This window comes from Hakea prostrata, chromosome 7 (assembly GCF_041222555.1).
Source record: "Hakea prostrata isolate BN-2017 chromosome 7, UWA_Hpros_2, whole genome shotgun sequence".
Lineage (NCBI taxonomy): Eukaryota > Viridiplantae > Streptophyta > Magnoliopsida > Proteales > Proteaceae > Hakea > Hakea prostrata.
Genome location: NC_142606.1, coordinates 14,012,254 through 14,038,362, shown reverse-complemented (window position 1 = coordinate 14,038,362; position 26,109 = coordinate 14,012,254). Strand labels below are relative to the sequence as shown.

The window sequence follows — 26,109 nt, the reverse complement described above, 5'->3', positions numbered from 1 at the left end:
GCTTGTGTAGGACTAACTAAAATGCCCTCTTAAGATTTGGTTTTCCCCCAACTCTGGAACTTCACATCAATCTCCTAAACGAATTGTGATAGTCAATGAACAGTAAAGTTAATATAACTAATTAACATCAATCTCCTAAATGAATTGTGGTAATCAATGAACAGTAAAATTAATTAACCAAGTTGAAAAATGGACCAAGAATTTTCGATGACCCAAAATGTAAAGGCCTGATTTTGTGGAAGAGAGGACAAATATTTTTTATTCCCAACTACTAATGATCAATGTGAATCCTTTGAGATTTTTAGTATCCTCACCAAAAATAAACCTCTAAATGTTTAAAATAAATTATGTTCATCTTTAGATCGTAAAGAGGGAAAGTAGTAAAGTTAGCACAAACATCACCGTATGTACTCCAGAACTAATATACCAACCTTGCAAAAGTTGTTTTGAGCCTGTTCAATTGTTACAGTAGGCATCTTCCCATTTCGCATCAAGTTCACCGTTTTGTTGCTTAAACGCCAGTGGCGACAGGTTTCCAATGCCAAGTATGGGCATACAGCACTGCAGAAATGATTGCAAGAGGAAAGGGTGACTCCACCTCATAGCACAACAAAAAGTACCACAAATAAGGCAAGCACTTAAATTTTCAAAACATTCAACTATAAATAGGTTACATAGCAACGCCCAAGTGAAAAGGCACTTCCTGTGACTTGAAAAACCAGATAGTACGCAGTCAACAATTGATTTGCTTGAGGACTTTTTTGGATAATTCTAATTGTGACACAATGGGTGACTTTTTATTTAAAGCTGACATCTCTCATATCTGGACGGAGCAAAACCTCCATCACTCGACTTTCAATATGATTCAGAAAATCCCCTTTGATGTTACTTCCAAACTTCACAAGTCAGCCCGTAGCCTGGGTGGTTTAATCATGTACAGCTTCCCCTCCCCCTCTCAAGATTTTTTCCCTTGTATCCTCCCTTATCCCTTTGGGGTTTAATAATGATATTTATCCACCATATAATAAAAAATGCAGGTGCCACAACCATTAAAACATGGATATAATTCTTGTAAATATAAAGAAGAAACAGAGGAAGGAAGAAGAAGAAGAAGAAGAAGAAGAAGAAGAAGAGGAGAAGAAGTTTACCCACAGCCAAGGAGGCCTCAAGTTGGCTTGTAAGGCTCTCCAATAACTAGCTCTTTATTTATAGAATTTTTTAGGTAGTACATTCCAAAGCAGAAAATAAAAAACAAAATCCAAATTAGCTTAGGAAACCCTATTGCAATATTATTTTATTTCCCTCTTTGCCCTTAAACCTGCTTTCTAACAATTCCTAACAAAATCCAGTTCTGCAACCCTATAGTAAATGCTTCATAAACACCATAAATGATGTCATGCCTAAGAATTTTCATTTTCTAACCATTTTGAAGCTTGGTTTTATATGTACAGAAATTTGAATCTGTACTCAAAAAGATATCAAATAGAATTTTACACATTTATGTGTACCCAAGTTATTTTGTTGCTCATGCATTTTAGGTTTGTAGAAGCTGCACCTTATTTTGACAATTTGTAATGCATTTTAACTGAGTTTTCTCAATGATACCAAACTTCAAGTGAGGGCCACTTGTCTGTGTGTTGGTTTCCCTATGCTCTATAGTCCATCTTCTTCACTACTAACTCTCCCTTCATGTACCATGGTGGTGACTGAATTGCCATTGACTCAGTTTAAGTGGCCATTAAAACTGCACCACTACAGGAAGAATACACTTCTAATATGATGATTCTCGCCAAAGTCATCAACAGAAAGCATTCAACCTCCAGCTTTCATCCTTCTGTTATATCTAAACTGATCTTTGATGTCTGAAAGCCAATGGAACATCAGGAGCACGCAAGGGGGGGGAATCAACCAAACCCCTCAAAAAAAGGAGGGCACTCTGATTATCTGGGTCCATAATTCTGCCGGAGAACATATCAAATGATCTAACAGATAAGGATGAATGATGAAGGCAAAAAGGTAAGGTTCACCACTTACAACCAAAATTTCCTAGTTTATCGCCTAATGAGTATAAAAAAATAAAACGCATCAAGTAATGCTCAAACTTATGCGTTGGGAAGAAAGATTCTACCCAAAAAGAAAAATAAAGTCACAACCACTCCACATGAAGGAAGAAAAAGAAGAAGAAAAAAGAAACCTGGCACCATATCCAATTAAACATGCAAACTGATGGGTGCTGAAGCACTGCGCAGTTTCAGCAACAATAGAAGCTGATGTCCGCAAGCCATTTTGAATTAGATGCTGGTGGACAGCACCAACAGCAAGAAGAACAGGGACAGCAGGCCGGGTTGGTTCCTGTTAAGGAAAAAACACCTCATCATCCCAATACTAGATAAATTAATCATTGAACAATTTCCTAAAACATTGCAGATATAAATTGGAATTTTTAGTAATGAAAAATTGAAGACCTATAAGACATTAATAAAAGAAAATAAGAAGACTGTTACAGCAGAATTGTTGTACCAAAACACCCAATATGACATCCATGTTCCCCAAGCTTGAATCCTTTTCCCCCAAGGTTTGGATTACAAACCACCCCCCCCCCCCCCCCCAAAAAAAAAAATTCTTGCCCACTTGCCCATCACCACTAGTCCCTTGTGACGTAAGCAGGCCCAGCAAGCATAAGGTTCATCAAAACTTGGACCAAAACCAAAGCCCAATTGGCACACCAAGGAGCTGACAAAACCCTCAAAAGGGCAATTTGGTCATTTTCCCACCCACCTTGAACACCAAAGGGGTCCAGTAAATTCCAGAATAATTTTACAGTCCTATATCTACTTCTTGTTTTTCAATTGGACTAGTGGTTATAGTCCTTGTCTAAGTAGGAGTCATAATTGGAATCCAATTTTCAAGTAGGATTCCTTCTGGAAGTTGGTTGCTTATATTTGCGAGTAATTTTTTATTAGGAGGTCTCTAGAAGACTCCTTTCTAGTTTGTTTATTAAGTTGTTGAGTTTTAAAGGGAATCCCAAATCCAAAGTGGATTTCCTAGTTTGACTGTTTGAGTCCAAGTATGTTTCTTTATTAGGTAAGAGTCCTAGTTGCATTCGTTCAACAAATGAGGCTATAAGAAGGCCCCCATACCTTGTAATCAAATTAGATTGGATTAATAAAATTGCAAAGCATTGAAGGAGAATTGGACTTATGAGTACCAAGAGGGATCCCACAGGTGTGTGTGAGGTTTCTGCAATTGTTCATCTTCTTCTTCAACTTCTACACCCTGCGGCAGAGCCTTGTGGTCTCTCCTAGAGCACAGCTTAGAGTGAACCAATCCACTCCCTAACAAGTAAGTACAATTTCGCCACCCATTCCCAATCCAATTCTCCAATCGCAAGCCTCCCCCTCTCCCTCTTCTTCCCTACGACAGCAGCCTCCCTCCCTAGTAAAACCTTAGAAAACCCTTAACCCTTCCCTCAATCACCCTACTCCTAATTTTAGCCTAACCAAACCCTAAACCCCTACCCAATCCACTTGAGACCTACCTAGACCTAGATCAAAGGATTGGAAACCTAGTCAGACCTAACCGCAGGAGTCCTTGAGCATTTTAAGTACAATACAGCAGCTGTCCCTAGATTCCAGACTTGAACAGCAGGGTTACAAGCCATAAACTACTGCTGTCCTTAGAGATTTGGCCCCAAATAGCACAGTTTCCACCCTAGAGTGCCTGCTGTATTCTTAGAAAGATCCTATACTGGCCCTAATCCCAGGGGTGCTGCACCCGGAATGAGGTATCTTAGACTAATTTGAGGAACAGGTGTGAAGGATGAGTTGAGCAATGAGCATTCACAGTTAGGCTGGAGTTTTAAAAAGCAAAGCCTGTTTCACCCCTAGTAGTAATCTGGTAATGCGGTTGAGTAAAAAACAGACAATGGTGGGTTGACCCACTGCTGAGACTGACTATAGAGATATGGCACATACAGCAGCTGAATTGATGTGGTTAAAATTTTTATTCATAAAATTAGCTTTTCCATTGCCTGACATGTTCTGTTCTAACCAAGCTGCTATCTGTATTGCCAGTAATCCTTTTTCTTTTCTTTTTTTCATGAACATACCAGGTACATAGGTGCTATTTTGTGCAGGTGTGGAGATGAGGAAACTGATTTATACTGCTAGTGATAGCTCTGCTGATCAGCTTGGTGACTTATTTTCCTAGGGTGCAGCATTGAGAGTGTTGAGCATTTAAGTCCACCATCAATACAGCAGGGGTATTTTCATCATTGAATCATTTCTTCTGGGTTTATGATAGGATATACATAAAGCAAGGGTCTATTTGTAATTTCTATAATGTAAGTTATTATAGATAATCCAGTTGCTATCAATGGAGAGTATTCTTTTTTCCTCCTAGCCCATAGTTTCCTTCCTCTTCTCTTCTTTTCAATTGATTGCCTACTCTTTTCTTCTTCTTGCTGGTTTTCTTTACATAATTATGTTGCAAAATTAAAAGATACATATAACCTTTTCAAAAGAGAAGCGCAACCTGAAGATAAGGTTTCTTTCGTGGCACATCCACGACATGACTTTGACAAAAAAGGATGTGCAGCAACAACAAAGTGACAGAAAATTTTGTGGAAGCAAAGGAAAGATTATTTAACAATACAAGTTGTATATGAAACTACAGAATTGGGACATGGCTACTTGGATACAATTATACAAATACCAGCATAGGGGATAATACTTACCAACTCCTCGGAGCGGTCAGAGAGAATTAGAAGTTGTGAACCACTTCGAACAGCCTCATCAGCAGCTTCACATAGTTGCTTTATCGTCCTTTCTAAGGAACCCTCAACACCCGTCCTAATATCAAAAAAGATTGGTAATATTTGAGGTTTCAGGTTTGGATCCTTCATCAATGCCTCAAGCTCCCCTTCATTCAACACTGGACTAGACAGAGTAACCTTATCAAAACAGAAGAAAAAAAAGTATCAGTGTATTAAAGAAAGGTATTCAATTCATAATGTTAATAGTTAAACACTAGCCAACAGAATTAATAGAACATCCACTGAATTCATGGCAACATTTCGCAAAACATATAAAAAATAAAACTAAAAGCAAACCTGCTCAGCATTTTCTGGTCCGACCTCTAGGATGTTTCCACGCTTCCCTAAGTTGACTTCGAGAGACATAACTAGTCCTTCCCTAAGGGGGTCAATAGCTGGGTTGGTAACCTGAACCCAGAAGATAATGTGATAAAATTGATAGGTAATCAGAAAGTGAAAACTAAGATATAACAAAAACCATAATAATTTTCAAAACTGAATGTCCTTGTAAACAGAGAAGTATAACAATTGCTTCTGAATGCATTGACATTAGGAGTTAGCTTCCTTCAGTCTCCTCTTGCAGTACAGATTCTCAAGGAATAGGCATATGATTGTATGATAGTATCATGTGGTCATTCTTTCTCCATTTTGCAGCCCTCCTCTGCTGAAGAAGTCTTTTTACTTTTTTAAGTGAATAGAGTCCTTTTACTTTGTTAGCATTTCTGTCTTTGTTTTAACTTTTCACCTCGTCTGAGGCCGCTTTTATATTCTGCACTCGCAGGTGGCTTAACCCTCATTAGGTCACTTGTGGAACCACCCAACAAGAAAGCACTTAAGTTTAAAATTAAATAGCAAAAGTGTACATAAATCATACTTGCCCCAGCAGTTCAAGATTAATGACCTTGGACTCTTGAAATACTTGGATTGAAGTGCCAAGATCAAAGGAGGGAATAAATTATTCGTCGAAGGAAATTTTGTCCTGGACTTGCTGAATGGATCAGAATTGCAAGTTTAGTAAAGATTGTAATTCTATTATAGATGCATAAATGCACTGGAGATTAGTGGTGAAGCTGATATACCACTCCTTCATCCACCCAAAAATTTCGTATGCAGTTGGAGTGGTATGGCTATTTACAGATGCCCCCAGGAGTGGGCACTTGGAATTGATTTTTACATCATCAGGTATGTGAAGCGTTCTTCAGCAAGGGACTTCTATATGCCAAGCACAACCATTTAAGCATACAGGGCTACACTGATGCTGATTCGTCTGATTCAATTACTGACAGACGATCTAATCATGTTATTATAACCAGTAGGTAGTAATGTTGTTACATAAAGGAGCAAAAAACCTATTTGAGCATACAGGGCTACACTGATGCTGATTCGTCAGATTCAATTACTGACAGACGATCTAATCATGTTATTATAACCAGTAGGTAGTAATGTTGTTACATAAAGGAGTAAAAAACCTACTGTCGTAGCTAGGACTAGTGTTAGAGCTAAGTTTAGACTCATGGCTAATGGGGTATGTGAACTCTTATGGTTGATATAATTAATCCAAGAGCTGGGCTTTGACACTGAGGGACCTATGCAGCTCTACCATGACAGCCAGGCTGCTACAAGTATTGCCTCTACTCCCATGCAGCATGACCACAAAAAACACATTTAAATATGACAGATATTTCATCAAAGGGAAAATTGATTTTTGAGTGTTGTTAAAATTTGTGTGAGATATGGATACACATTATTTGGAGTGGAGATGTGGATCTTCTATAGTTTCTATTTGGTGCTGCCTTCCATAGATTCTATTTTGGTGCTGCAGTTTCTATTGTCTGTAGTTTCCTTTTTCTTGCTTTCTAATTTTAGTGAACAGAATATTGGACTGAATATTTTGTCTTGATCTCTTGTAATTGTTTCTATTTTAGTGGACGGAATATTCTGTCCTAGTATGTTGTAATTGTAGCCTTGTGGCCCACAATTCTGGGTGATCTATCCCAGAATTGCAAGAAGTTATCCTATCTCTGCTGGGTTCATTCTTCTTCTTCTTTGCTTTTTCTTCCTTCTAGATTCTGGTTTGATTCTCAGAGTTTCTAACAGGTGTGATTGTATTCCTTTTGTGAAAACAGGTGACCAATTGGGAGATAACAACAGCCTTGCTCAGTTGCTCCTCACCAGTTAAGTAACCTTTTGTGCAAGCTCGGATGTACGGCATAATTCTTTATCTTGGGGGAAAGTGTTGAGTATTCCCTCAAAAAGAAATGAGTGTTGAGTTTACTTAATTGATTAGTCACCGGTTTGTAGTAATGTCAACTTAAGTTCTATCCTCTCCTTTTTACCTTTTTACACCTTAACTCCCTAGGCAGGTGTACATAATTCAAACGAAAAATACTAGTGAAGAATATAGAATTAATCTTGCCCACAATTCTCGGCTTCAACTCATATTATTCTCTTTTCCTAGATCTTACTCCTTGTCAACACGATGTACAATGTAACTTGCATTACTGTTTTGGATTCTTTTCCCATGGCTTCCTTTTGTGCAAATATTGCAGAGCTCTAGCAACTAATAAATGCTTTCACTAATAATAAGTTTCTGCATTTTGGATTATTGAACAAAGGACCAAGAAGTTGGTCCAATTAATAGAAAACAAAGGGTATACTTCAAGTTTTTACTGGTTCAAAAACAATTGTTGTAAGAGAAACAACTAAACAAGAAACTGTGTTTAAAATAAGTTAAATATCAATAACAAAATGAAACCAAATATGAACCTGATTCCATAATATGAAATTTGGATCTCAATGCTTCATAGGAAGACAGCTAAATCCAGTCCAGAATACTTTGTTTCATGAATAAGTAGAGGCTCATTAGGTTGTTTCATGGGTTCAATCAGACAAGCCTAAAAGGTTCCACCATACCTGTGCAAATCTTTGCTTGAAATAGTCAAAAAGCATGTGTGCCTTCTGAGACAGTACAGCCAATGGAATATCATCACCCATGCAAAATGTAGGCTCCTTCCCTTGTGCAGCCATGGTTTCAATAACCATCTGGACATCCTCACTTGAATAGCCATATGCCCTAGCTCCACCAAAAAATGCAAATTTTTATGAAAGACATATCACGAATCACCATTCAATTGGATTGTTAATCCATCATCTGATGTAAAAATAATATTAAATGACTATGATAACAAACTGAAATGTGCTCAGCAACAGAGGACTCGAATTTGCCATGTCCCACCCCATCTCTTTGAGATTTATGGAAAAAACACAGATGTTCATCAAGTTTGTAATACAGCCCCATGCCAGCAGGCACACAAGTTACTTTTCAGAAACCCATCCTAAATCAGGTAGCAGGAAAAGATAACTTCACATTAAGCAGAACAAAACTTGGCCAGGTTGTCCCTACACCGTTTCAGTCCCGTCCTTCCCCCAAAAGTAAAAGAAGGCAGCGATAGAAGGGAAGGAGCTAATCTGTAATTATGGAGTCTAATGAACACTGTAATGCAGTAAGTTTTGACCAATTGAGCAAATTCTGTGGATTAATAATTTCCAGGGTAATAGCCTGGTATATTAATTTCTAGTTTGCTCTTCCTGATTCTGATACAGCCATTAACACTTTTGTTTCATAGCCCGTTGAACTGTTCCCAGCAATAACCCCCTGATCCCCTATTACTTTCAGTCTATTTAACTTCTATATAGGAGCTTAACTTGGTATTTACAACTTACAAGTGACTTCTGCCCCACTAGGAATATCAATCCCTGCCATAAAAACCAATCAATTCAAATTGATAATCATATAATTTAATAGCCTTAACTTTCCACCCACGATACCACTCCCTTGTTCTGTCCAAGAATACCAAAATCAATCACATGCCCCTAAATAGTACACAATTTGTGAGATATTTTTGGCTCTCACCGTAACCTAAAAGAGGACCAACCTAATTTGGAGGCTGACAAATAAGCCCATTGAAAAATATAGATGTTCTCATAGATCTACCCTGCACAAGCTCTGACCCCATTCCACCAATTCTCAAGCCTAATTCCTTGGGTAAGGTTGAAGTTCATAGGCACCCTTCATCAAAGGATCACCCAAAACCAATTGGCATAAACAAATCTCTAATTGACTGTGCCTTGCATATTAAGACCAGAACTGGAACTTGCCAAACAATGCACCGTTTGAGATCTTGATCTTGACAGGGATCTTCATTCCTCAAAAAACTGAGATTTGGTAAAAACACCTAGTCAACTGACCCAACTCAAGGGCCCATCTTAGTGGGTACTAGGACTCAGTTTGCGTTGGAATTTGGAATTTAGCCTATTTAGGCATTCTACACACAGTGGTGGCCTTAGATTCGTGAGAGGACAAGTGTATATATGAGTTTCAACTCGACCCTAACTTTGAAACCAATATGCTTAAGGAGTGAACATGCAGACTTATAAAACATGAAATACATAACTATTACTTGATATAAATGACAATATAAAGATTTCAGGTCAAATAATACATTAAACATGTTTAGTTGTTCACAATTTCACATTACAACATTGGTGTACTTATAAGTTACACCACAAGAGTACAAGAGTAAAATCATTGACTAAGCAGCTCCTCCAACTCTGCTCCACTAGTGATAGCACCGGCACCACTTCCACCAATGGAGAACATAATTTCAAAAAAAATTAAGTTTGGGAAGACAATGCAATCCTAGGATCGCCAGGATCAATGCGGAGGATAAATAAACGAAAGAAAAGATAAGGATAGGGGTGTCATTCTTCAAGATGACAAATAGCTCTTCAAGGCTATAAACAAGGACTCTTCAAGGTCTTGCATTAACTCATACATAAATTCAAATCATTCTCCCATTACATTCCATTGATAAGTGGCCACAATGGCTTACATATAAAGGCAATGAAAAATTACATTTTCGGGTAACACAATAAAGCTACATTCCCATTTAGGGTAAAAACAATATACTAATGACTTAATTAGATAGGTAGAAAATGTGCTAGTTATTTAAATTAGATGGATATCAAATATGCTAGTTATTTGAATAGATGGGCAATAAATATAATAGTTATTTCAATGGGTCAGCAGTACATATACTAATAATTTAAATATATGGGCAATGGCATACTTCGTCCAAGGCTATCCAAATCAACTTGCTTTACTTTCCAAGCTTGGATGATATCAATGCAAGATTATTAGAAGAACACTCACCTTGCTTCAAGATTGGTTCAAATCAGTAGACCTTTGTAGTAGGCGAGCTAAATAGCTTGTTGATGCAGCCTAGCCAGAGATCTGACAAACTTTGTGGAGAAAATCCGACCAAAACACTGACACCAGCAAAGGCGGGAGTGTCTGAGACAAGTCGAGGTTAGTCGAGATCTCGACTGAGATGAGGTATTCTTAAAAACTTGGTCGAATCAAGATCTTGCAAGATACAAGATCTCGATTTGACCAAGATTTTGGCTGAGATCATGTATTTTTCTAGAATCGTCTTGATTCACATAAGGACTAGTCTCAAGCTCTTAAAAAAAGGAGATCTCAGCCAAGATCTAGGCGAGACCTCGAACTATGATACAATCATAAGTTCTTTTTCTTTTGGTGAAATACAGTCATAAGGTCAAAGCCCAACTGATGCCAAACAGAAAATTGCAGGTGCTTAGCAAGCTTCAAGATATGTTGGTCAAAAGGGGCCCAAATGATGTACTGTTTAGCGTTGAGGTCTATATCAGGAGATAGGATTTCATCTATGCATTATTTACTATATTAAAACAGATTTTATAAGACTAAAGCTTAGTTGTTCAACCATTCAGCTACCCCAACAAAAACAAAAAAACCGAAAAACTTCTTCTTAGTCTTATCCCAATTAAATGGGATCCACCATATGGATCCTAGTTAAGCCAAGATAAAAAGCTTACAGTAAAAGGGAAGGAACGCAAGAACAGAAATGATAAATCCATCTTATATCTAGTAATTGTGGTAAAAAATTTGATCCTTTTGCTTCAAACCAACCAATGACCTATCATACTTGAAGCAAGAACTAAACTAAACATATCATTCCTCACTTCTTCTAGGGTCATTTTAGCCCTAGCCCAGCTACTTTAGAACCTCAATCAGAATCAAGTCACCCTTCTGAATCAGGGCATTCAAAGGCCTCCATTGAACATGGTCATGCCACCTCAACGGTGTTCTTATCTTGAGTTGGGGTCACTCCCAAGCCAATCTTATAAACCATTTCTTACTTTAACCTCGTTGATTTTGCCAATCATTCATCTCAACATCTGCATCTCTGCTACACTTTGCTTATCTATTGTTGACAGCCCAATACTCTGCCCCATACATTCATAGCCAATCTTATGACTGTCTTGTAAAATTCTCCTAGAAGGGTAAAAGGGAGCTACTGATCACATCCACAAATTCATTTCCAAAATCCTTGCAAATCGTCTCAAGATGGTTCTCCCATCCCTTGTGAGTCCGAATCAATCAGCCTTCATCTCAGGCCGTAGCATTGCAGACAACATCCTCCTTTGTGTGGAAATTGTTCGTGGCTTTGATAGATCCTCTCATTCCCCGGCTGCCCTCCTTAAAGTTGATCTTCACAAAGCTTTTGATACCATTCGGTGGGATTTCATTAGCGATGTCCTCCTTTCTATGGGCTTCCCTCCCCCTTTCATCCGCTAGATCAAAGCCTGCATCTCCACCCCCGGTTTCTCCGTCTTGGCAAATGGATCCCCAGTAGGATTCTTTCCTTCCTGTGTTGGCATTCGCCAAGGCTGCCCCCTATCTCCCTACCTCCTCTCTCTTGCTCTAGAGGTCCTCTCCCGTATCCTTCAATCCAGAACCGACCAACTCCTCATTTCCTCCATCCCTAAATGTAGATCCCTAAACCTCACCCATCTCGCTTTTGCGGACGATCTCATGATCTTCTCTAAAGCGGATCACCTATCCATCTCCTCCATCCTCTCGGCCCTTTCACTCTTTGAATCCCTCTCTGGCTTTAGGGTCAACCTCGGCAAATCCACTATCTTCCTCTCCGGCATCTTTGATCCACTTCGGGCCTCTCTCCTCCAGCTTTGGGGCTTCTCGCCTAGAGCCTTCCCAATAGTCTATCTTGGCCTCCCGCTCATCCCAGGTAGGCTCACTCGCCATCACTGCCTTCCAATGCTTGATAACATTCGCAAGAAATTACAACTTTGGAAGGGCAAACTTCTTTCCTTTGCTAGCCGAGAGGTCCTCATCCGATCTGTGCTCCAATCCACCTACCTCTACTGGTGTGGTATCTTCTCCTTCCCCAAAGCCACCATCCATGCAATGAAATCCTTATTTTGTGCCTTCCTTTGGAAAGGGCAGGAAGTCTCTCGCTTCATCCATCCTGTCAATTGGTCCTCCACCTACTGCCCTACCTCTGAGGGGGGGCCTAGGTATTTGCCGGGTCTCTGATGTTAACTTGGCTTGCCTCCTCAAACTCATCTGAAAATTTGCCTCAAAACATGATTTTATTTGGGTTAGGTGGGTATACTCTTACCTTCTCCGGTCGGATTCCTTCTGGACTATTCTTATGCCCTCCAATCCTTCTTGGGTTTGGAGGAAAATCCTCCTCCTCTGCCCCCGGGCTATCTCTGCCATCTCTATCTCCATCTCTATTGGATCTTCCAATTCCTTTTGGCTTGACTCGTGGCATCCGATGGGCATTCTCTATAATCACTTTGGTCCCCGCTGTCTATGACACCCATATCCCCAAAACCATCCCCTTGTCAGCTTTCATCTCAAATGGGTCTTGGACCCCCTCCCCTCTCCCCATGCTCACACAAGTTTGGGATTCCCTTCCCCCTCTCTCCAGCTCCTCCCATGACCTAACCATTTGGCTCCCATCCCCCACCAAATCCTTTACCACCTCTTCGGCCTGAAACCTCTTTAGGCCCCATATCCCTAAACCTCCCTGGCCCCCCTTGGTCTGGTTCAAAGGCTTCATTCCCCGCCACTCACTCACCCTATAGAGAGCCTCAACCAAGCTCTCCCCACCCAAGCATTCCTCTCTCGCCACCACATCCCTGTTAACCCCAACTGCATCCTTTGCTGGTCCGCTTTGGAAAACCTTGAGCACCTCTTCTTTTCCTACCCTTTTTCCAGTTCTATCTGGGAAAAAGCCATCTCCTCCATTTGGCCCCGTTCGACGCGTTCCTTTGGATTTGGTCAAGATTGGTCCTAGATTTTGAGAAACTTTTCGGGTTCTTCCATTTACGATCGGATTGGTAAGCTTGTGTTTTGTGCCTTAGTCCATCACCTTTGGTGGGAGTGCAATCTCTGGAGATGGACTTCCAAATCTTGATCTATATATCAGATTTGGAATGCCATCTATTTTTATGTTTCCTCTAGATTGGTGGCTATTCCCCATCCCCCTGTTGATGATACCCCAAGGAACAGGCTTATTGTTGTCTCCTGAGGTCTTGGTTCTTCTTTCCAGTCTTCTGCTTAAAGACCTTGTATTCCTTCTTTCTCTTTAATATAATTGTTTATTCATCCAAAAAAAAACAATCAAGAAGGTTGAACCCTCAACCACAATAGGAACTTGGATATTTTGGAGATTACTCACCAAAGCCCTAGAAACAATTGTCAATGTTACTCACCCAGGATCCAAGGCCTTTAATGTTACTCACCAAAGACCTAGTCCAACCTATTTATGATCAAATAATTCTCAAAGAGGGAACACAACAAAGCTAAGGCAAATACCAATATTCCGTGTTCTTCTCATCGACAAGGGGGTATTTCTAGCTTTAAATATGAAACCATAATGGAATGAGCATTAGAAAGCTGATTCCACTTAGGACTTCAACACTAAAAAACTCCTGAAAGACTGATCAGCCAGATTCACAGGCCGTTATATGATTTAATAAACTGAAAATAAAAGCTGTTTAAAAGACTCAACTGAAAGGATGGATGCCCCTAATTTATAATTTAAGTTGGTAGAATTTATATTACTCCACTGCCTAACAGAAGTTACTTACACGCAAAAAGAAATTAATAAGTTCGTGGAAAACCAGTAGTTACTAGAAGCACTGCTAGGCACCAAGCCTCTAGGCAACAAATCGAAGCGCTCCAATCTGGTGGTGGATCTGCATCATGCACCTCTCAACTGTATCCATCCTACTCTAATTCTCTGAGAGCCATCTTTAAATATCACCTCCCTGATTGACAACTGATCCCAGATACCTGAAATGCTCACTTTGTGGGATCTTGATACAGTGACAAGCCAGAGGAAGATCCCACATGATGTTTTGGTCCACATAAAAACACTAGACCCAGTCTGTGACCAAGAAAAAGTGCCCATTAAGCCCAGATGTGGGATACGTTAACCAGGGTCTGACGCAGATTCATCACCAAATTGAGCTTCTTATCTTAGGAATAAATAAGGTGTCATATATGCGTTGCATCACTGCATGGTGCAGGGTATAGACATATGCCCGGGGGGGGGGGAGCTCAATGGGTCAATCCAATCAATGGCCTAAGGATATAACCCAAATCAGCCCATGACTTTCATGTGCTAGGACTATTTTGATGGGTTAAAGTCAGCCCACATGTTATGATATTGATGCGCTAGACCAAAGCCCACGTCTAATCTAATATGAATGGGAACTTGAGAAACATCAAAGTCAATAAAAGGGACTGTATTTGAAAATAAGAAACCCATTATCAAAAGAGTTTTCCTTTGTCAAGAGTTAGGTAGTAACTGAGTCAATATTAGGTGGGTGTTAGCTAGTGATTGGTTGGTGTATTTAATGTTTATATGTGTTTAAAAATGACCAAATAGGGACTTATATAAGAAGATGGAGCACCTCAATCAATATATATGTCTTTACTGGCCCCTAATTGATCCTTCTTTATCTAAAGCTACATAAGAGTTAGTCATTGTCAAACTAACTCAGAAGATATCTTGCTTTTTTTCATAAAGCGAAATCAGATGATGTGCTTAGCATAAAGTATGTTGAGTCTCTACACTCCACACTCAAGCTGTAACTTAGATGACTGGATTACCATTCGAACTTCTTAATTTGAACTATGAAATTGTGTAATATATTGAACTTGTTTGAACTTTGAGCATTAATTGTATTGATGTAATGATGTGTAAGAGTATTGATGTAATGATGTGTAAGATAAACCATTTTAGTGTTTCACTTCAGCGTATCGGTTACCAAATTGGGGATCCGAAGTGGAACTCACATTTACACTGTTCTTTTCATAAATCGGTGAGGTGCCACTGTTCAGAAGGCCTTAATAGACTACATAGCAAGTTTCAGCATCAAATAACCCCTCAAGTTGAGGGGGTTATTTTGAGATGGCCACATTGGACTTGATTCTTGAACTATGGGGTTAATCACCCGTGATATTATTGGTGGTAAGGCCCATGAAAGAGCCACCAGACCGGACTTTAGTTTTGTTAATTAGCATAGACCAGAAGTTCTCTAAAGAAATGCAGCTAGGCAACATTTCTGTGACTCACTACTTCAATACCAACAGAATATGAGTGTTCAAATTGAAGAACTATGTTGATCATGAGAACTTCAGAAGACACCATGAATAATTCAACAAGGAGGTGTTTGATGTTCTGTAAAAAATGAAAAGGAAGCCCTTTCATATGAGTGGCTGAGCCTACAACTGAGGTTGCTAAGGAAGAGACAGACAAATGAAGTTCCACTGAATGAAATTGAATATGATAAGTTGATTGAAGGTCCAACTGCTTTTATCCTTTCAATCCTTATCTACCATCCAGATACACAGTCTGAATCCTTTCGGTTGAGAAATGCCATGTCACCATTGCTAAATCAGTGTCCAATTGTTTTGATGATAACAAACATGATATATTGAGTTGTATATATCTAGTTCAATATGAGAGCAAGTTGACCAAATCCAACTCAATGCCGGATGTCCAAGCCCAAGTCAAGGCCAAGACCAAGCCAAGATGGACATGAAGTTTAAGTCAAGATGAGCATAAAGAATGGAGTAGTAGAAGATTCAAGAACATCAACTAAAGCTCAAGCAAAAAGACTTAGCAAATTAGAACCTATGACACCTTCGTGCATATATTTATGTAATTGCACTCAATTGAATCAAAACCTTGTGCATTATGTCATTAGATTGACCTAGGAAATGTTAGGACAGTGTATGAGGACATAGAGTTAATTAAAAGAACCTAAATCCCCTTAAAATCCCATCTTGGGCCACCAAAAGGGAGCTTCATTTGGTCACAGAAGCTCAGACGGAGATCCGTCTTATTAGAAAGCGATCCATTTGAGCTCCAATGGCTATTTTTTAACGGCTATAGTTTAATCAGACGGTGATCCGTCTAGGCCAAAATTTGCATGTTTTCTATCCGTTGGGGGTTGGGCTAAGGCACTTGAAGGCCATCTATATAAGCCCAATTCACCCCATTTGAGAGGGGGAACCTTGCCAATTGATTGTCTTCTCCCCAGATACTTTCAAGCTCTCAAATTGCAAGAAATCAATTGTATTTTGCCTTTCACCCTCATTACATTCTTGAAGAACATTCCAAGGAGTTAGGCAAGCTTGTGGAAGCTAAGCTTGAAGTGTTTGAAGGCTTTGGTAATTCATTAATGGTGCATATCATTTTCATTTGAGCTTACATTCTCATTGCATCACACTCACACAAGGGATAAAGTGTCACATCCATTGTTAGGTAATATCATTCCATCTATTGTATTTGGTTGTTTTCAATTCTAGATCTAGATATACTAGAATTGGTTTTGGGTGCTCTTGCCCTATTGAACAAAGATTGTAGAGGGTGCTCTTGCCTGTGAACAAAGATTGTAAAAGGGTGCTCTTACTCTGTAACAAAGATTGAAAGGTTTGATTCTCTACCCACCGTATTGAAAGAGAATCACTAGTGGAAATCTCTCTTAAAGCCAAGAGAGGAGTGGACGTAGACTTTTAAAGTCGAACCACTATAAAAACCTTATGTTGTGAGTTGTGTGTTTGCAAATTTGTTTAAGTTCAATTTAATTTGCTTAATTATATTGAAATTTACATACTTAATCTTATATTTGCGAGTAAACTGAAAAATTGGGTAAATCCACTAGTTGCAACCTCTTCACCCTCCCCCCCTTTTAGATTGCATTAACACTTTCAAAGGCGGGTTCCTATATGTATGTTCCCCCCACTCCTCTTCCTTCTTATTAGCTTTTCAGTTTTATGTTTAAGTTGTGCAAAACCATTGCCAAACACATCACAAGTTTGTTTTCTCCATCAGCATTCTTCATTGAACCATCACCAATCCAGTAGCACAATCCCTAACCTAGCAATTTAGTAGCCATATAAAAACATTGTCAAACCAACCATTTTTTATTAACAATTTTCTAAGAATATAATGTAACAAGGATTCAAAACCATAGGGCAGCCCATAATTTGGGCCCACAAAGCTTGTGGCAACAAGGGCTGGCCAAACCACTTGAGGTGTATTTCGGTCATTTGACCAACCCCTCTTGAGGTCAACGTGGTGTAGTTAGATTCTCCATAATTTTATGAGTCCATATCTACTTTTGGTTTTGCATTTGAGTTAGTGATTAGAATCCTGATGTGATTAGGAGACCTCGTAGAAATTCTAATCCCAATTAGATTCCTTGTTAGAATATGAAGTTTACTTGTGCAAGTCCCTTTTGTTTGGGAATTCTAATTAGGATTCCTCTTTTGGTTATGTGCGTAATCTTAGTATGTCAAGGAATTCCACCTCAAATTGAATTCCTTGTTTGAGTCCTAATTAGTCTTCGTTTGTTGGTCCTAATATCCTTCATGTAAAACCATTCATAATGTAAGCAAGGCAGATTCGAATGAATGAAGAATTGGGTTGAAGGAAGACTTCAATGGAGTCATGGGTTCCCTAGGAGGGAGGCCCATGGCTGTTATTGTTTATGGTTTCTGCAATTTCACATTCCCTTTTCTTCTCCAAGGCCTGCAGCAACCATAGAAGAGCTTAATTTCCTGCAACTGATCAAATAGCCCCCCTTCCCCTATAAATAAGTCCATCCCCTACCCCTCACCCAACCCTAACTCCCTCTCAAAACCCTTGTGCAAGCACCCCCTCCCCTCCTTCCTTGTGGCAGCATTCCCTATCCCCTAGATTAAACCCCAAATTCTTCATCCCCTCCACTCCATCACCCCTCCCCTAGGAATGCACCTCTCTTATCTCTCTTCTCATTCTTCTAAACCCATTACAGCACCATTCCTCTTAGTTACAGAAAATTCCTGAACTTCATCTTCTTTATTCTAGAACCCTAGAAACCCTAGAATCACATAAACCCTCATATCTCTCTTAATCATCTCTCCAAACCCTAGATCCTTTTAGAATAACCATCCTCTTCCCCCTCTCCACCTTTGATCCCAGTGCCAACCCTAACCCTATCCCCAAAACCCTAGGAAATTAATAAACCATAATTTGAAAATCCTAGTAGAGGAATAATTCTGTAAATAAAATTCAGCTAAAACAGAATTATGTCTCTCCAATTTCCCACCTCAATACAGCTTAGCCAAATCCTACTTCCTTTCCCATCATACCCAAATCAACCCTAGACCCCCCCCCCCCCCCAAAAAATAAAGAAAAAAAGAAGCCCTAGCCACAGGAGTTGGAAGCCAAAACCCCCCTAGCCACAGATGATGTTTGACCAATATACAGCTGCTGTCCATTAACAATTGAGTGATATTTGACCTAAACAGCAAAATTAAAACCTAATTACTGCTGGTTCTCTAAAAGAGGATCCTGAACATTGAACCCTGTCACCCCAATCCGGGGTTACATCACCATAACGCTGATAGAGCATATTCACCCTGTTACTGTAGATTCATTTCCACAGGACCCTGCTTCACTACCATTCTAGCTGTGTCCCTTCGTACTCACTGACCTATTAAGATCCACATCTATAGTGAATGTAGAACCATAACCTCAGACCCAATTGTATGGTTGTTTTGAAGGACTTCTCAAAGGCCCAATTTGTTAAGAGGTTTTGGTGAGAGATTTAAGCAATGGGAAAGTTGTACTAGTTTTTCCATCCTCATGGAAACTGAGGCGTTTGCCAGCTAAGCCATTTGCGTCTGTTATTGCAACCATGTCCAACGTCCCACCAAATCGATGCATCTTTTGTGGAAGGGATCATGGCACTGTTCACAGAATGTAAATGTCTACTTTAAGTACTTCATTCTAGTTCCTTTCATGATCCAACCAAACATTTACACTTTCCCTTGAGTCTATTGGTGAAAATGCCAAAAGCACAGTTAGGACAAAAGAAAAAGCGATGCAGTATTAATTTAAAAGAAAGAAAAAAAACTGGTAAACATCAAATAATAGGGTGGATGGTGCTTTCAGGCTTTTAGCATATCATTTTGAAAATATAGTGACGCACCAAACTATCAGTTGCCTTGTACCAAATTTAAGCATTTAAAAAAAAACAGCCTAAAGAAAGTACAATCTTACTGTTGGCATTTCAAAATTGCCTCGCCATCCATTACTGAGGTGGAAAGGAAGTTGACAGTTTGCAAGGATCGCATTTTTTCTTTCAACCACTTTCCATATGGATAAGATGCTGCCACTCGTTGTTTAACATCTGTGTTCTCATAAACCTGCAATATGAGCAATCCAGAATTAGAAATCTCACCATAGAATCTATAAAGCATGCCTTGGCAGTTGCACTCCCTTTAGGCTTTTACTAGAAAGGTCCATTATGTGTAAACTGTAAAGACAAATAAACTAGTTAAGACTTAAGAGAATTCTTCAGGATAAAAGTATGTATAAGTAAAACTAGGGCAACAAAACCTAAAAGCCACATTCACAATATAAGACTGCCTTCTAGTTTCAAGTGTATTCAATATTCTATTTTCCTAATTTAGAATACTTCCACCAAAAACTATAGTACGCTTGTGCACACAATAACAGGAAAACTGACCAAGGTATGCAGTCAACTAGCTTTTCACATTTTGGCACTAAATTTGATTGCCAAGGCATCACCTTGGCTGACCTAGTCAAGCAACGAAAATTTCAGAATAATGTGCTCTTGTTATGTTTTTATTCTGCACTTCGTTGTAGCTTTATATCTTCAGAAGGGAGTCAAAATTGGAAAAACACTAAAAGTAAGCCGTCAAGATAGAATTCTTTTGATTGTTTTGAAGGAGTCAAGCTGATTGGAGGGGAAGGTAACATGCAGCCACTGTATAAAGGTGAGGCTGTTGAGTTGTTGTTACATTTTTGTTTTAATGGGTGTTGAGTGGCCCTAGCGAATGTTCCATTTCCAATATTAGGTTATATGTATTCCAATAGCTAAACTTGCAGAAGTGACACTCAATGACCCAATTACCAAACACGAAAAATTAAAAATAATAATGATGTGTTGAAGCCCAGATGTGTTGAAGCCCAGACCTTGCCATCTTGTAGATCAGCAGCAATCATCATTCCTGGACCTAGACGGCCTTTCATTATGACTTTTGATTCATCCATTGGCAGGACACCAACCTACATAGAGAGAAACATTTGGCTTGATTAGGATCTAAACTGACAATGTTCTACAGCAACTCTGACAAGCTTTAAGTAGACAAGTGAACAGTAACAAATCCAACATGCTCATCAAAATGAAAACCTAAGTGAAGATGAAAGAACAGACCTCAGAAGCAACATACACAACATTGTCTACTGTCCGCCAATACCTAGCAGGGCGAAGGCCATTTCGATCAAGACAAGCACCCACTGTTTTTCCATCACTGCAACAAGCGAATGAAAAACAATAAATAAACAACAAAGAAACTTGAAGCTTTGATCATTAACTAATTATTAGAGAGAGTGATTAGAGTATCATATCAGAGGTAAAAGCCCACAACAGAATTTATAACACCCTTCAAATAGAACCTACTTATAAATAGTACCTCATCACCCATATCCTGATTCCTGACATCTGATGATCCCTACTCATGGAAGCAAACTTCTGGAACAAGTTTGCATCAATTCCATATGTCATGGGGAACTTCAGTTATAAAAAAAAAAAAAAAAAAACAATAAGCCCCAATTATACTGGTTAGCTCTGGGAACTTTCTTATTGACAAAGCCTTCAGTTACATGGCTAAGTGCTGTTAGAAACCAGACATCTGTACAGCCAACTCTGAAATTTTTTGAACTTAGACATCTGTACAGCTTAACTCTGAAATTTTTTGAACTGATTAAAATATGATTATATCTGACTAGAACATATAATCCTTCAAGAGGACTTCTACAGTATCATCAGACTCTGATACAGAAAACTTAATCAGAGATGCAACACATAGAGATCAAGTTATTTGTATGGTCAAGTGCCATACTTTCATAACCATTGATTAAGATAAAAATTACTAAATTAATAAGACCTATACAGGTGTAGGATCCAGGCAGTGTTGAAGACAACCTTGGCCCAGCTTCTAAATTAACAAGGTTAGGGAAATTAAACTGCTCCTTGCTCAGAAACTCCTAAACCTCTGAAAATCTGGCTCCTTTACACAGGAAACAGCAAGTTTGCAACAGAATAAACAAATGCCATCAACAATAGCTGCCTCCTTGTTAAGGTAGCCCAAGGCACTGGAAGGTGCCTGGAACCAAGCCAACACCAACCCGAGGTGCCTGAATGGCAACACAACGCAGGCACCCTTAAACTATACCATCAAATTAAAATATCTGACAATAGTGAATAGACTAATCTCCTTTCAAAGTATTACCTAAATAAGAGTAAAGCAGGGCCATCCCAAGCCTCCATTTGACCCTTGTAGAAGTCATAAAAATCAACAACCTACAAATGGGGGAAAACGTATTTAATGGCATTCAAAAATAATGAATTCAAGTAAAACGTCAACATACAGTATACTGACAACCAAAAGTGCAGATTATTATCATCTTATTGTTTCAAGTGAAAAGAATTTAAAGAGCATAATTGAAAAATATTTAACAAATTGGCAACTTCAGTGAAATAAGATCAAAAGAAGAAAAAGAAGAAGGGGAAAAAAAAGAAGAGACAATTTGTATTACTTCATTTCCAAGAAGGGCTTCAATAGTGAGGAATAATATAAAAAAGTTCACAACCCCATGGAAACAAAGCAAATAACAGTAGAAGCAGATGTAACTTCGCAAAACGGTATCCATACAAGTGAATTACCTCTGGATATTTTATCATCAAAGTAGGATGGTTCTTGTATGCCTCTGGAACCAGAATCATGAGAGCTTCTTCTGGACTGCGGCCACTCCTTATTAACAACTGTAAAGGCCAGAAGGAACCAAATTAGACTGAATGAAAGCTTTAAATGATCTATAAAGCCTGTCCCAGAATAAATAACAAGTGAACCATGTCAAATCAAGACAAACATATGAAATAATCTAAGTACATCTAATTCTTAGAAGAATTAGCAGATAACAGATCCAACAGAGCTTTGAAAAGCCGTTGCGTGATAGCATCAGTTTTTCTGTCTCCCAATACAATTGCATCAAATGTTTAAAGTTTAAGAAAATACCAAAGAAGAGAGAGTAAACCCCACATCCCATTGACATATAATGATGCCTATTTTCTGCCAAGTAGATGGGGAACTGGCAAACTGACCATTAGATGGATAATGTATACTCCTGATTGGTCACCTATCAAACTTCAAAACTTTTTTTTTTTTGGGGGGGGGGGGGGGGGAGGGAGAGAGAAACTCATCCGAAAAAATTCTATGATATTGTTGGGGTTTTATATTCTAATTCCTAAGACTCTGCATTGTGACAGCAAAACTTCCACTGGCATTACTCATAATCCCTTACACCGTGGAAGGTCCCCACCGATAACTTTAATGAAGAGGAAAAAGGCCATTCTTTACTCCGTACATGAAGACCAGCTCCAAACTGTATTGACTAAAGAGACAATAATGCCCATCTCTATACAATTTTGAGCTAGATAGGCCTGTCTAATATCCATATCTCAGGTTGACATCTAGTCTTACAAGATTTGGGAACATTTATTTATTCTTCACTCTGAACCCTACATGTACTTCAAAATTTTCATTGAAATCTCAGCAAAATTATTTACACCCTTTGCCGAAGTCTACACCAGGAATAACTGAAGCAGGGGCCGAGGGTCAGCCAATGGATGAATCAATTGTTCTGTCAGTTACGTGGTCCTAGTGGAGTCAGTCAGGGAGTTAGTTGTTTCTGATGGTTTTGTTTGGTGGGAAGAGAATTACCGTCATCATATCCTCATAATTTGTATAGATATAAATTATATGGATAATTAAAATATAATAAAAAGGAAGCAACTATCTGAAGTTTCAGACTTCAGAAAACTATGGACTGATACAAATCAGTATCAACTCTAGTTTTCCATAACCCCAGTAAATAAAGCAACAAAGTATGAAATTTAAAAAGCGTATGTAAAGGGGGAAAAAATTATCTCAGCAAAGATAACAGTTGCTTAGGATATCATACTTCAGCTGTACTATCAAGGTTTGCGGAGTCAGATGCCTTCGAGTTTCCAAAAGGACAAATTTCGTTTTCACGACCACGCCAAACAGGAGACTTGAGTGAGGCTTCTCGAGATTGCATCCAGTTCAAGTTCCCCTACAAAAAGTTGCTGCTTCAGGTAATTGCATGTTGAAAACAACAATGAAGACGAGGGAGAGAGGGGGGACAAAGGCAAACCTGTATTGTATTAATCTCTCCATTATGACCAAGTAACCTCATAGGTTGTGCAAGTGGCCATCTGGGACTAGTGTTTGTACTATACCTCCGATGATAGATGGCAAAAGGAGATTTATAGAGATCACTCCGGAGGTCGGAATAAAATTGTCCCAGAACTTCAGAGCGAAGCATACCCTTGTAAACTATAGTTCGATTGGACAAAGAACAGAAATAAAGTTCATCACCCCACATTTCTGATTGAGATGCTCTTTCAATCAATTTCCGACAGATGTAGAGTTCCCTTTCAATATCATCATTGTTCTCTTCCTTCAAAATTTTTACAAATACTTGTTGTATATTGGGCATGGTTTGTTTTGCATAGTAACCAACTACAGACATATTAACAGGAACAGGTCGCCATCCAAGTACCTCAAGACCTTCTTCTCTAAAGATATTTACAATAACTGCAGAAATGTCAAGGAAATTATTCTCAGTGTATTTCAAGGGGAGGAAAATAAAAAAGTCGAAGGAAAAGAAACATCAAAACTGCATTGGTTAAAAACATTCGACCAATGGGCTAATGGAATAACTTTGAGCAAGCTTATCCATGGAAAAAGAAATTATATGCAAAAATAGACATTACAAGCAAGGAAATAAAATCAAATGGAGTTCATCGTGATCAAAAAGAGGAGAGGAAGAAGCTTCTGCAATCTGTAGCTGATTTTCTAAAACAAATGTACTTATTCAACCATGTTCTCCAATCATGATGTAAGAATCTAGTTCCATCCAACTCTAGATGTCAAAGTTATAACTAACAGTTTATTGCATCATATAGTAATGCAGATCCAGCACCCACATTAGGTTCTTTTTCCAAGGAATAAGCCTAACTGTGGGTCATATGGGTATTGAGCTTTCATTAGATGGGTTTCCCTTGAAATCGGCCAATGGACCCAAAACATTGGTACATGAACTGAGTACGAGAATTCCCCATTGCAGTCCTTTTTATGTTTTTAAAGTGAACCATAGTTCAGTTGTTTCAATTTCTGGTCCAATTTAAGTTAAGGGTATATAGTCTGATGCAAGTCCGACAACAAATTGGCCAACTTCCCTTCGGAAAATCAACTTAGGTTGATAGATATGGGTGTTGGGCCTTTGTTCAGCATGTTTATGTGGTCATGGGCAATTTCTATGGGCCCATGAGTTTAGTGTTTAGGCCAAGTACGAAAATAGGTTTTTATTTTAGTTTAACTGGTTTAAGTATGTAAATTTTGCCCAACTTAAGTTATAAGGGCAGAATAGTCTTTTTCTTATGTTTTATTTTAGTTTTGAGAGTCTAAGTCAGTCTGGGATAAGATAAGGAGTCCTTTTAGTTTAGTTATAAGAGTCATATTCGAATTTGGATTATTAGTTGAATACAACTAGGAGAGTCAGTTTCTAAGTCCTAGTTTCACTAAGACTTCTTGAGCAAGGCTATAAATAGAGCCCTATGCATGTTAGAAAGGACAAGTTGAAGAATCTAATTAATCAAAAGTGTGTTGCTGCCTACAAGTGAGGTTGGTAGAGCTTCTCATCAGTGGTAAGGGATGTCCATGAGATCATGAAAGAAACCTGGGGTTTCTATTTGAAGAATTCCCCTTCGGCAGTGCCTGTAGCCTTTCCCCACTTCTTTCCATCTCCATCAAACCCCATTACAAGGCTTGTGTTGTAGGTAAGTAACAAGTCAGCTACTTAAAATCCATTCCCCTTCTCATACCGCCCTTTTTTATTTTCTTGAATTTTTGGATTTCTCTATAGACCCAAAATTCAAGGTCCAATCTACGCCAATCTAACCATTAAATCTGTCATAAACTTTTATCCCCTCCAACCCTAGAGAACTTAGATTCCAGTTTAATCCCATTATGACCATCTAATTTCAAGATATAATTATTAATTATTTACTTCAATTTTTATACTTCCCTAAACACCAAAAACAAGAACCTCTATATCTTTTAATTTAGCCATCCAAACCCACCGTACTTGGGGAATCATATTCTTATTTTGTTACCTACGTTCCCTCCAAGTTCCAACCCATTCTAACACCGTAAAACCCTAGTTTCTCATCTCAAGGAATTTAACCCATATCTCCCATGGGATGGGCTATATATCCTTAGATCTTAAATATCATCTAAAAGCACATGATCATTAACCACAAAACCCTAACTTAACCTTTTTTCCAAAAAAGATCATCCATCACAGCCCATTTCATAAAGAATCCTGTATTCCATTATCGAAATTTCAAGAAACTCTTCCTTGGTCCAGTATGATTTAGTTCTCTTAAAAAAATATCTTGAAACATTCACTTAGTTATTAGGATTTATATTCCTAATAAAGTTCAAGTGTCCAAGTTCTATTTCAATCTTAAGCCCTAATTCTGCCCTAAGTTTAATCCTAGTTTTAGTTGGTTTTCAAGTCTTATTTCTTGATGAACATCAGTTGTAAAGCCACATATAGACAGCCCCATCAATGGGAAGAATACAAGGTGATGGTTTACTTGCTTCAGCTTTTTCTCTTACTCTTATGAGTGCTTTACTGATCTAGGTATTTATTAATGTTAGCCTTGGTAAGGAACCTCCAAGGTGGCTTTTATCTAGGGTTCTTCAT

At 38.7% G+C, this 26,109-nt stretch overlaps 1 protein-coding gene across 1 annotated transcript in view; it reads right to left on the bottom strand.

Annotated features, from left to right (window-relative positions):
• The window catches only part of LOC149009992 (ferredoxin-dependent glutamate synthase, chloroplastic-like), a 48,952-nt gene that overhangs the window by 19,202 nt on the left and 3,641 nt on the right, over positions 1 to 26,109 (bottom strand). The window contains exons 3-14 of the mRNA XM_089164243.1: positions 23,491 to 23,933; positions 23,278 to 23,409; positions 21,980 to 22,078; positions 21,546 to 21,616; positions 20,468 to 20,564; positions 20,227 to 20,319; positions 19,288 to 19,433; positions 7,727 to 7,886; positions 5,111 to 5,221; positions 4,736 to 4,951; positions 2,195 to 2,352; positions 432 to 561 (exon numbers count right to left, since the gene is read on the bottom strand). Coding sequence (XP_089020369.1) covers positions 432 to 561; positions 2,195 to 2,352; positions 4,736 to 4,951; positions 5,111 to 5,221; positions 7,727 to 7,886; positions 19,288 to 19,433; positions 20,227 to 20,319; positions 20,468 to 20,564; positions 21,546 to 21,616; positions 21,980 to 22,078; positions 23,278 to 23,409; positions 23,491 to 23,933 — 1,856 coding nt within the window. The remainder of the gene's footprint in view (positions 1 to 431; positions 562 to 2,194; positions 2,353 to 4,735; positions 4,952 to 5,110; positions 5,222 to 7,726; positions 7,887 to 19,287; positions 19,434 to 20,226; positions 20,320 to 20,467; positions 20,565 to 21,545; positions 21,617 to 21,979; positions 22,079 to 23,277; positions 23,410 to 23,490; positions 23,934 to 26,109) is intronic.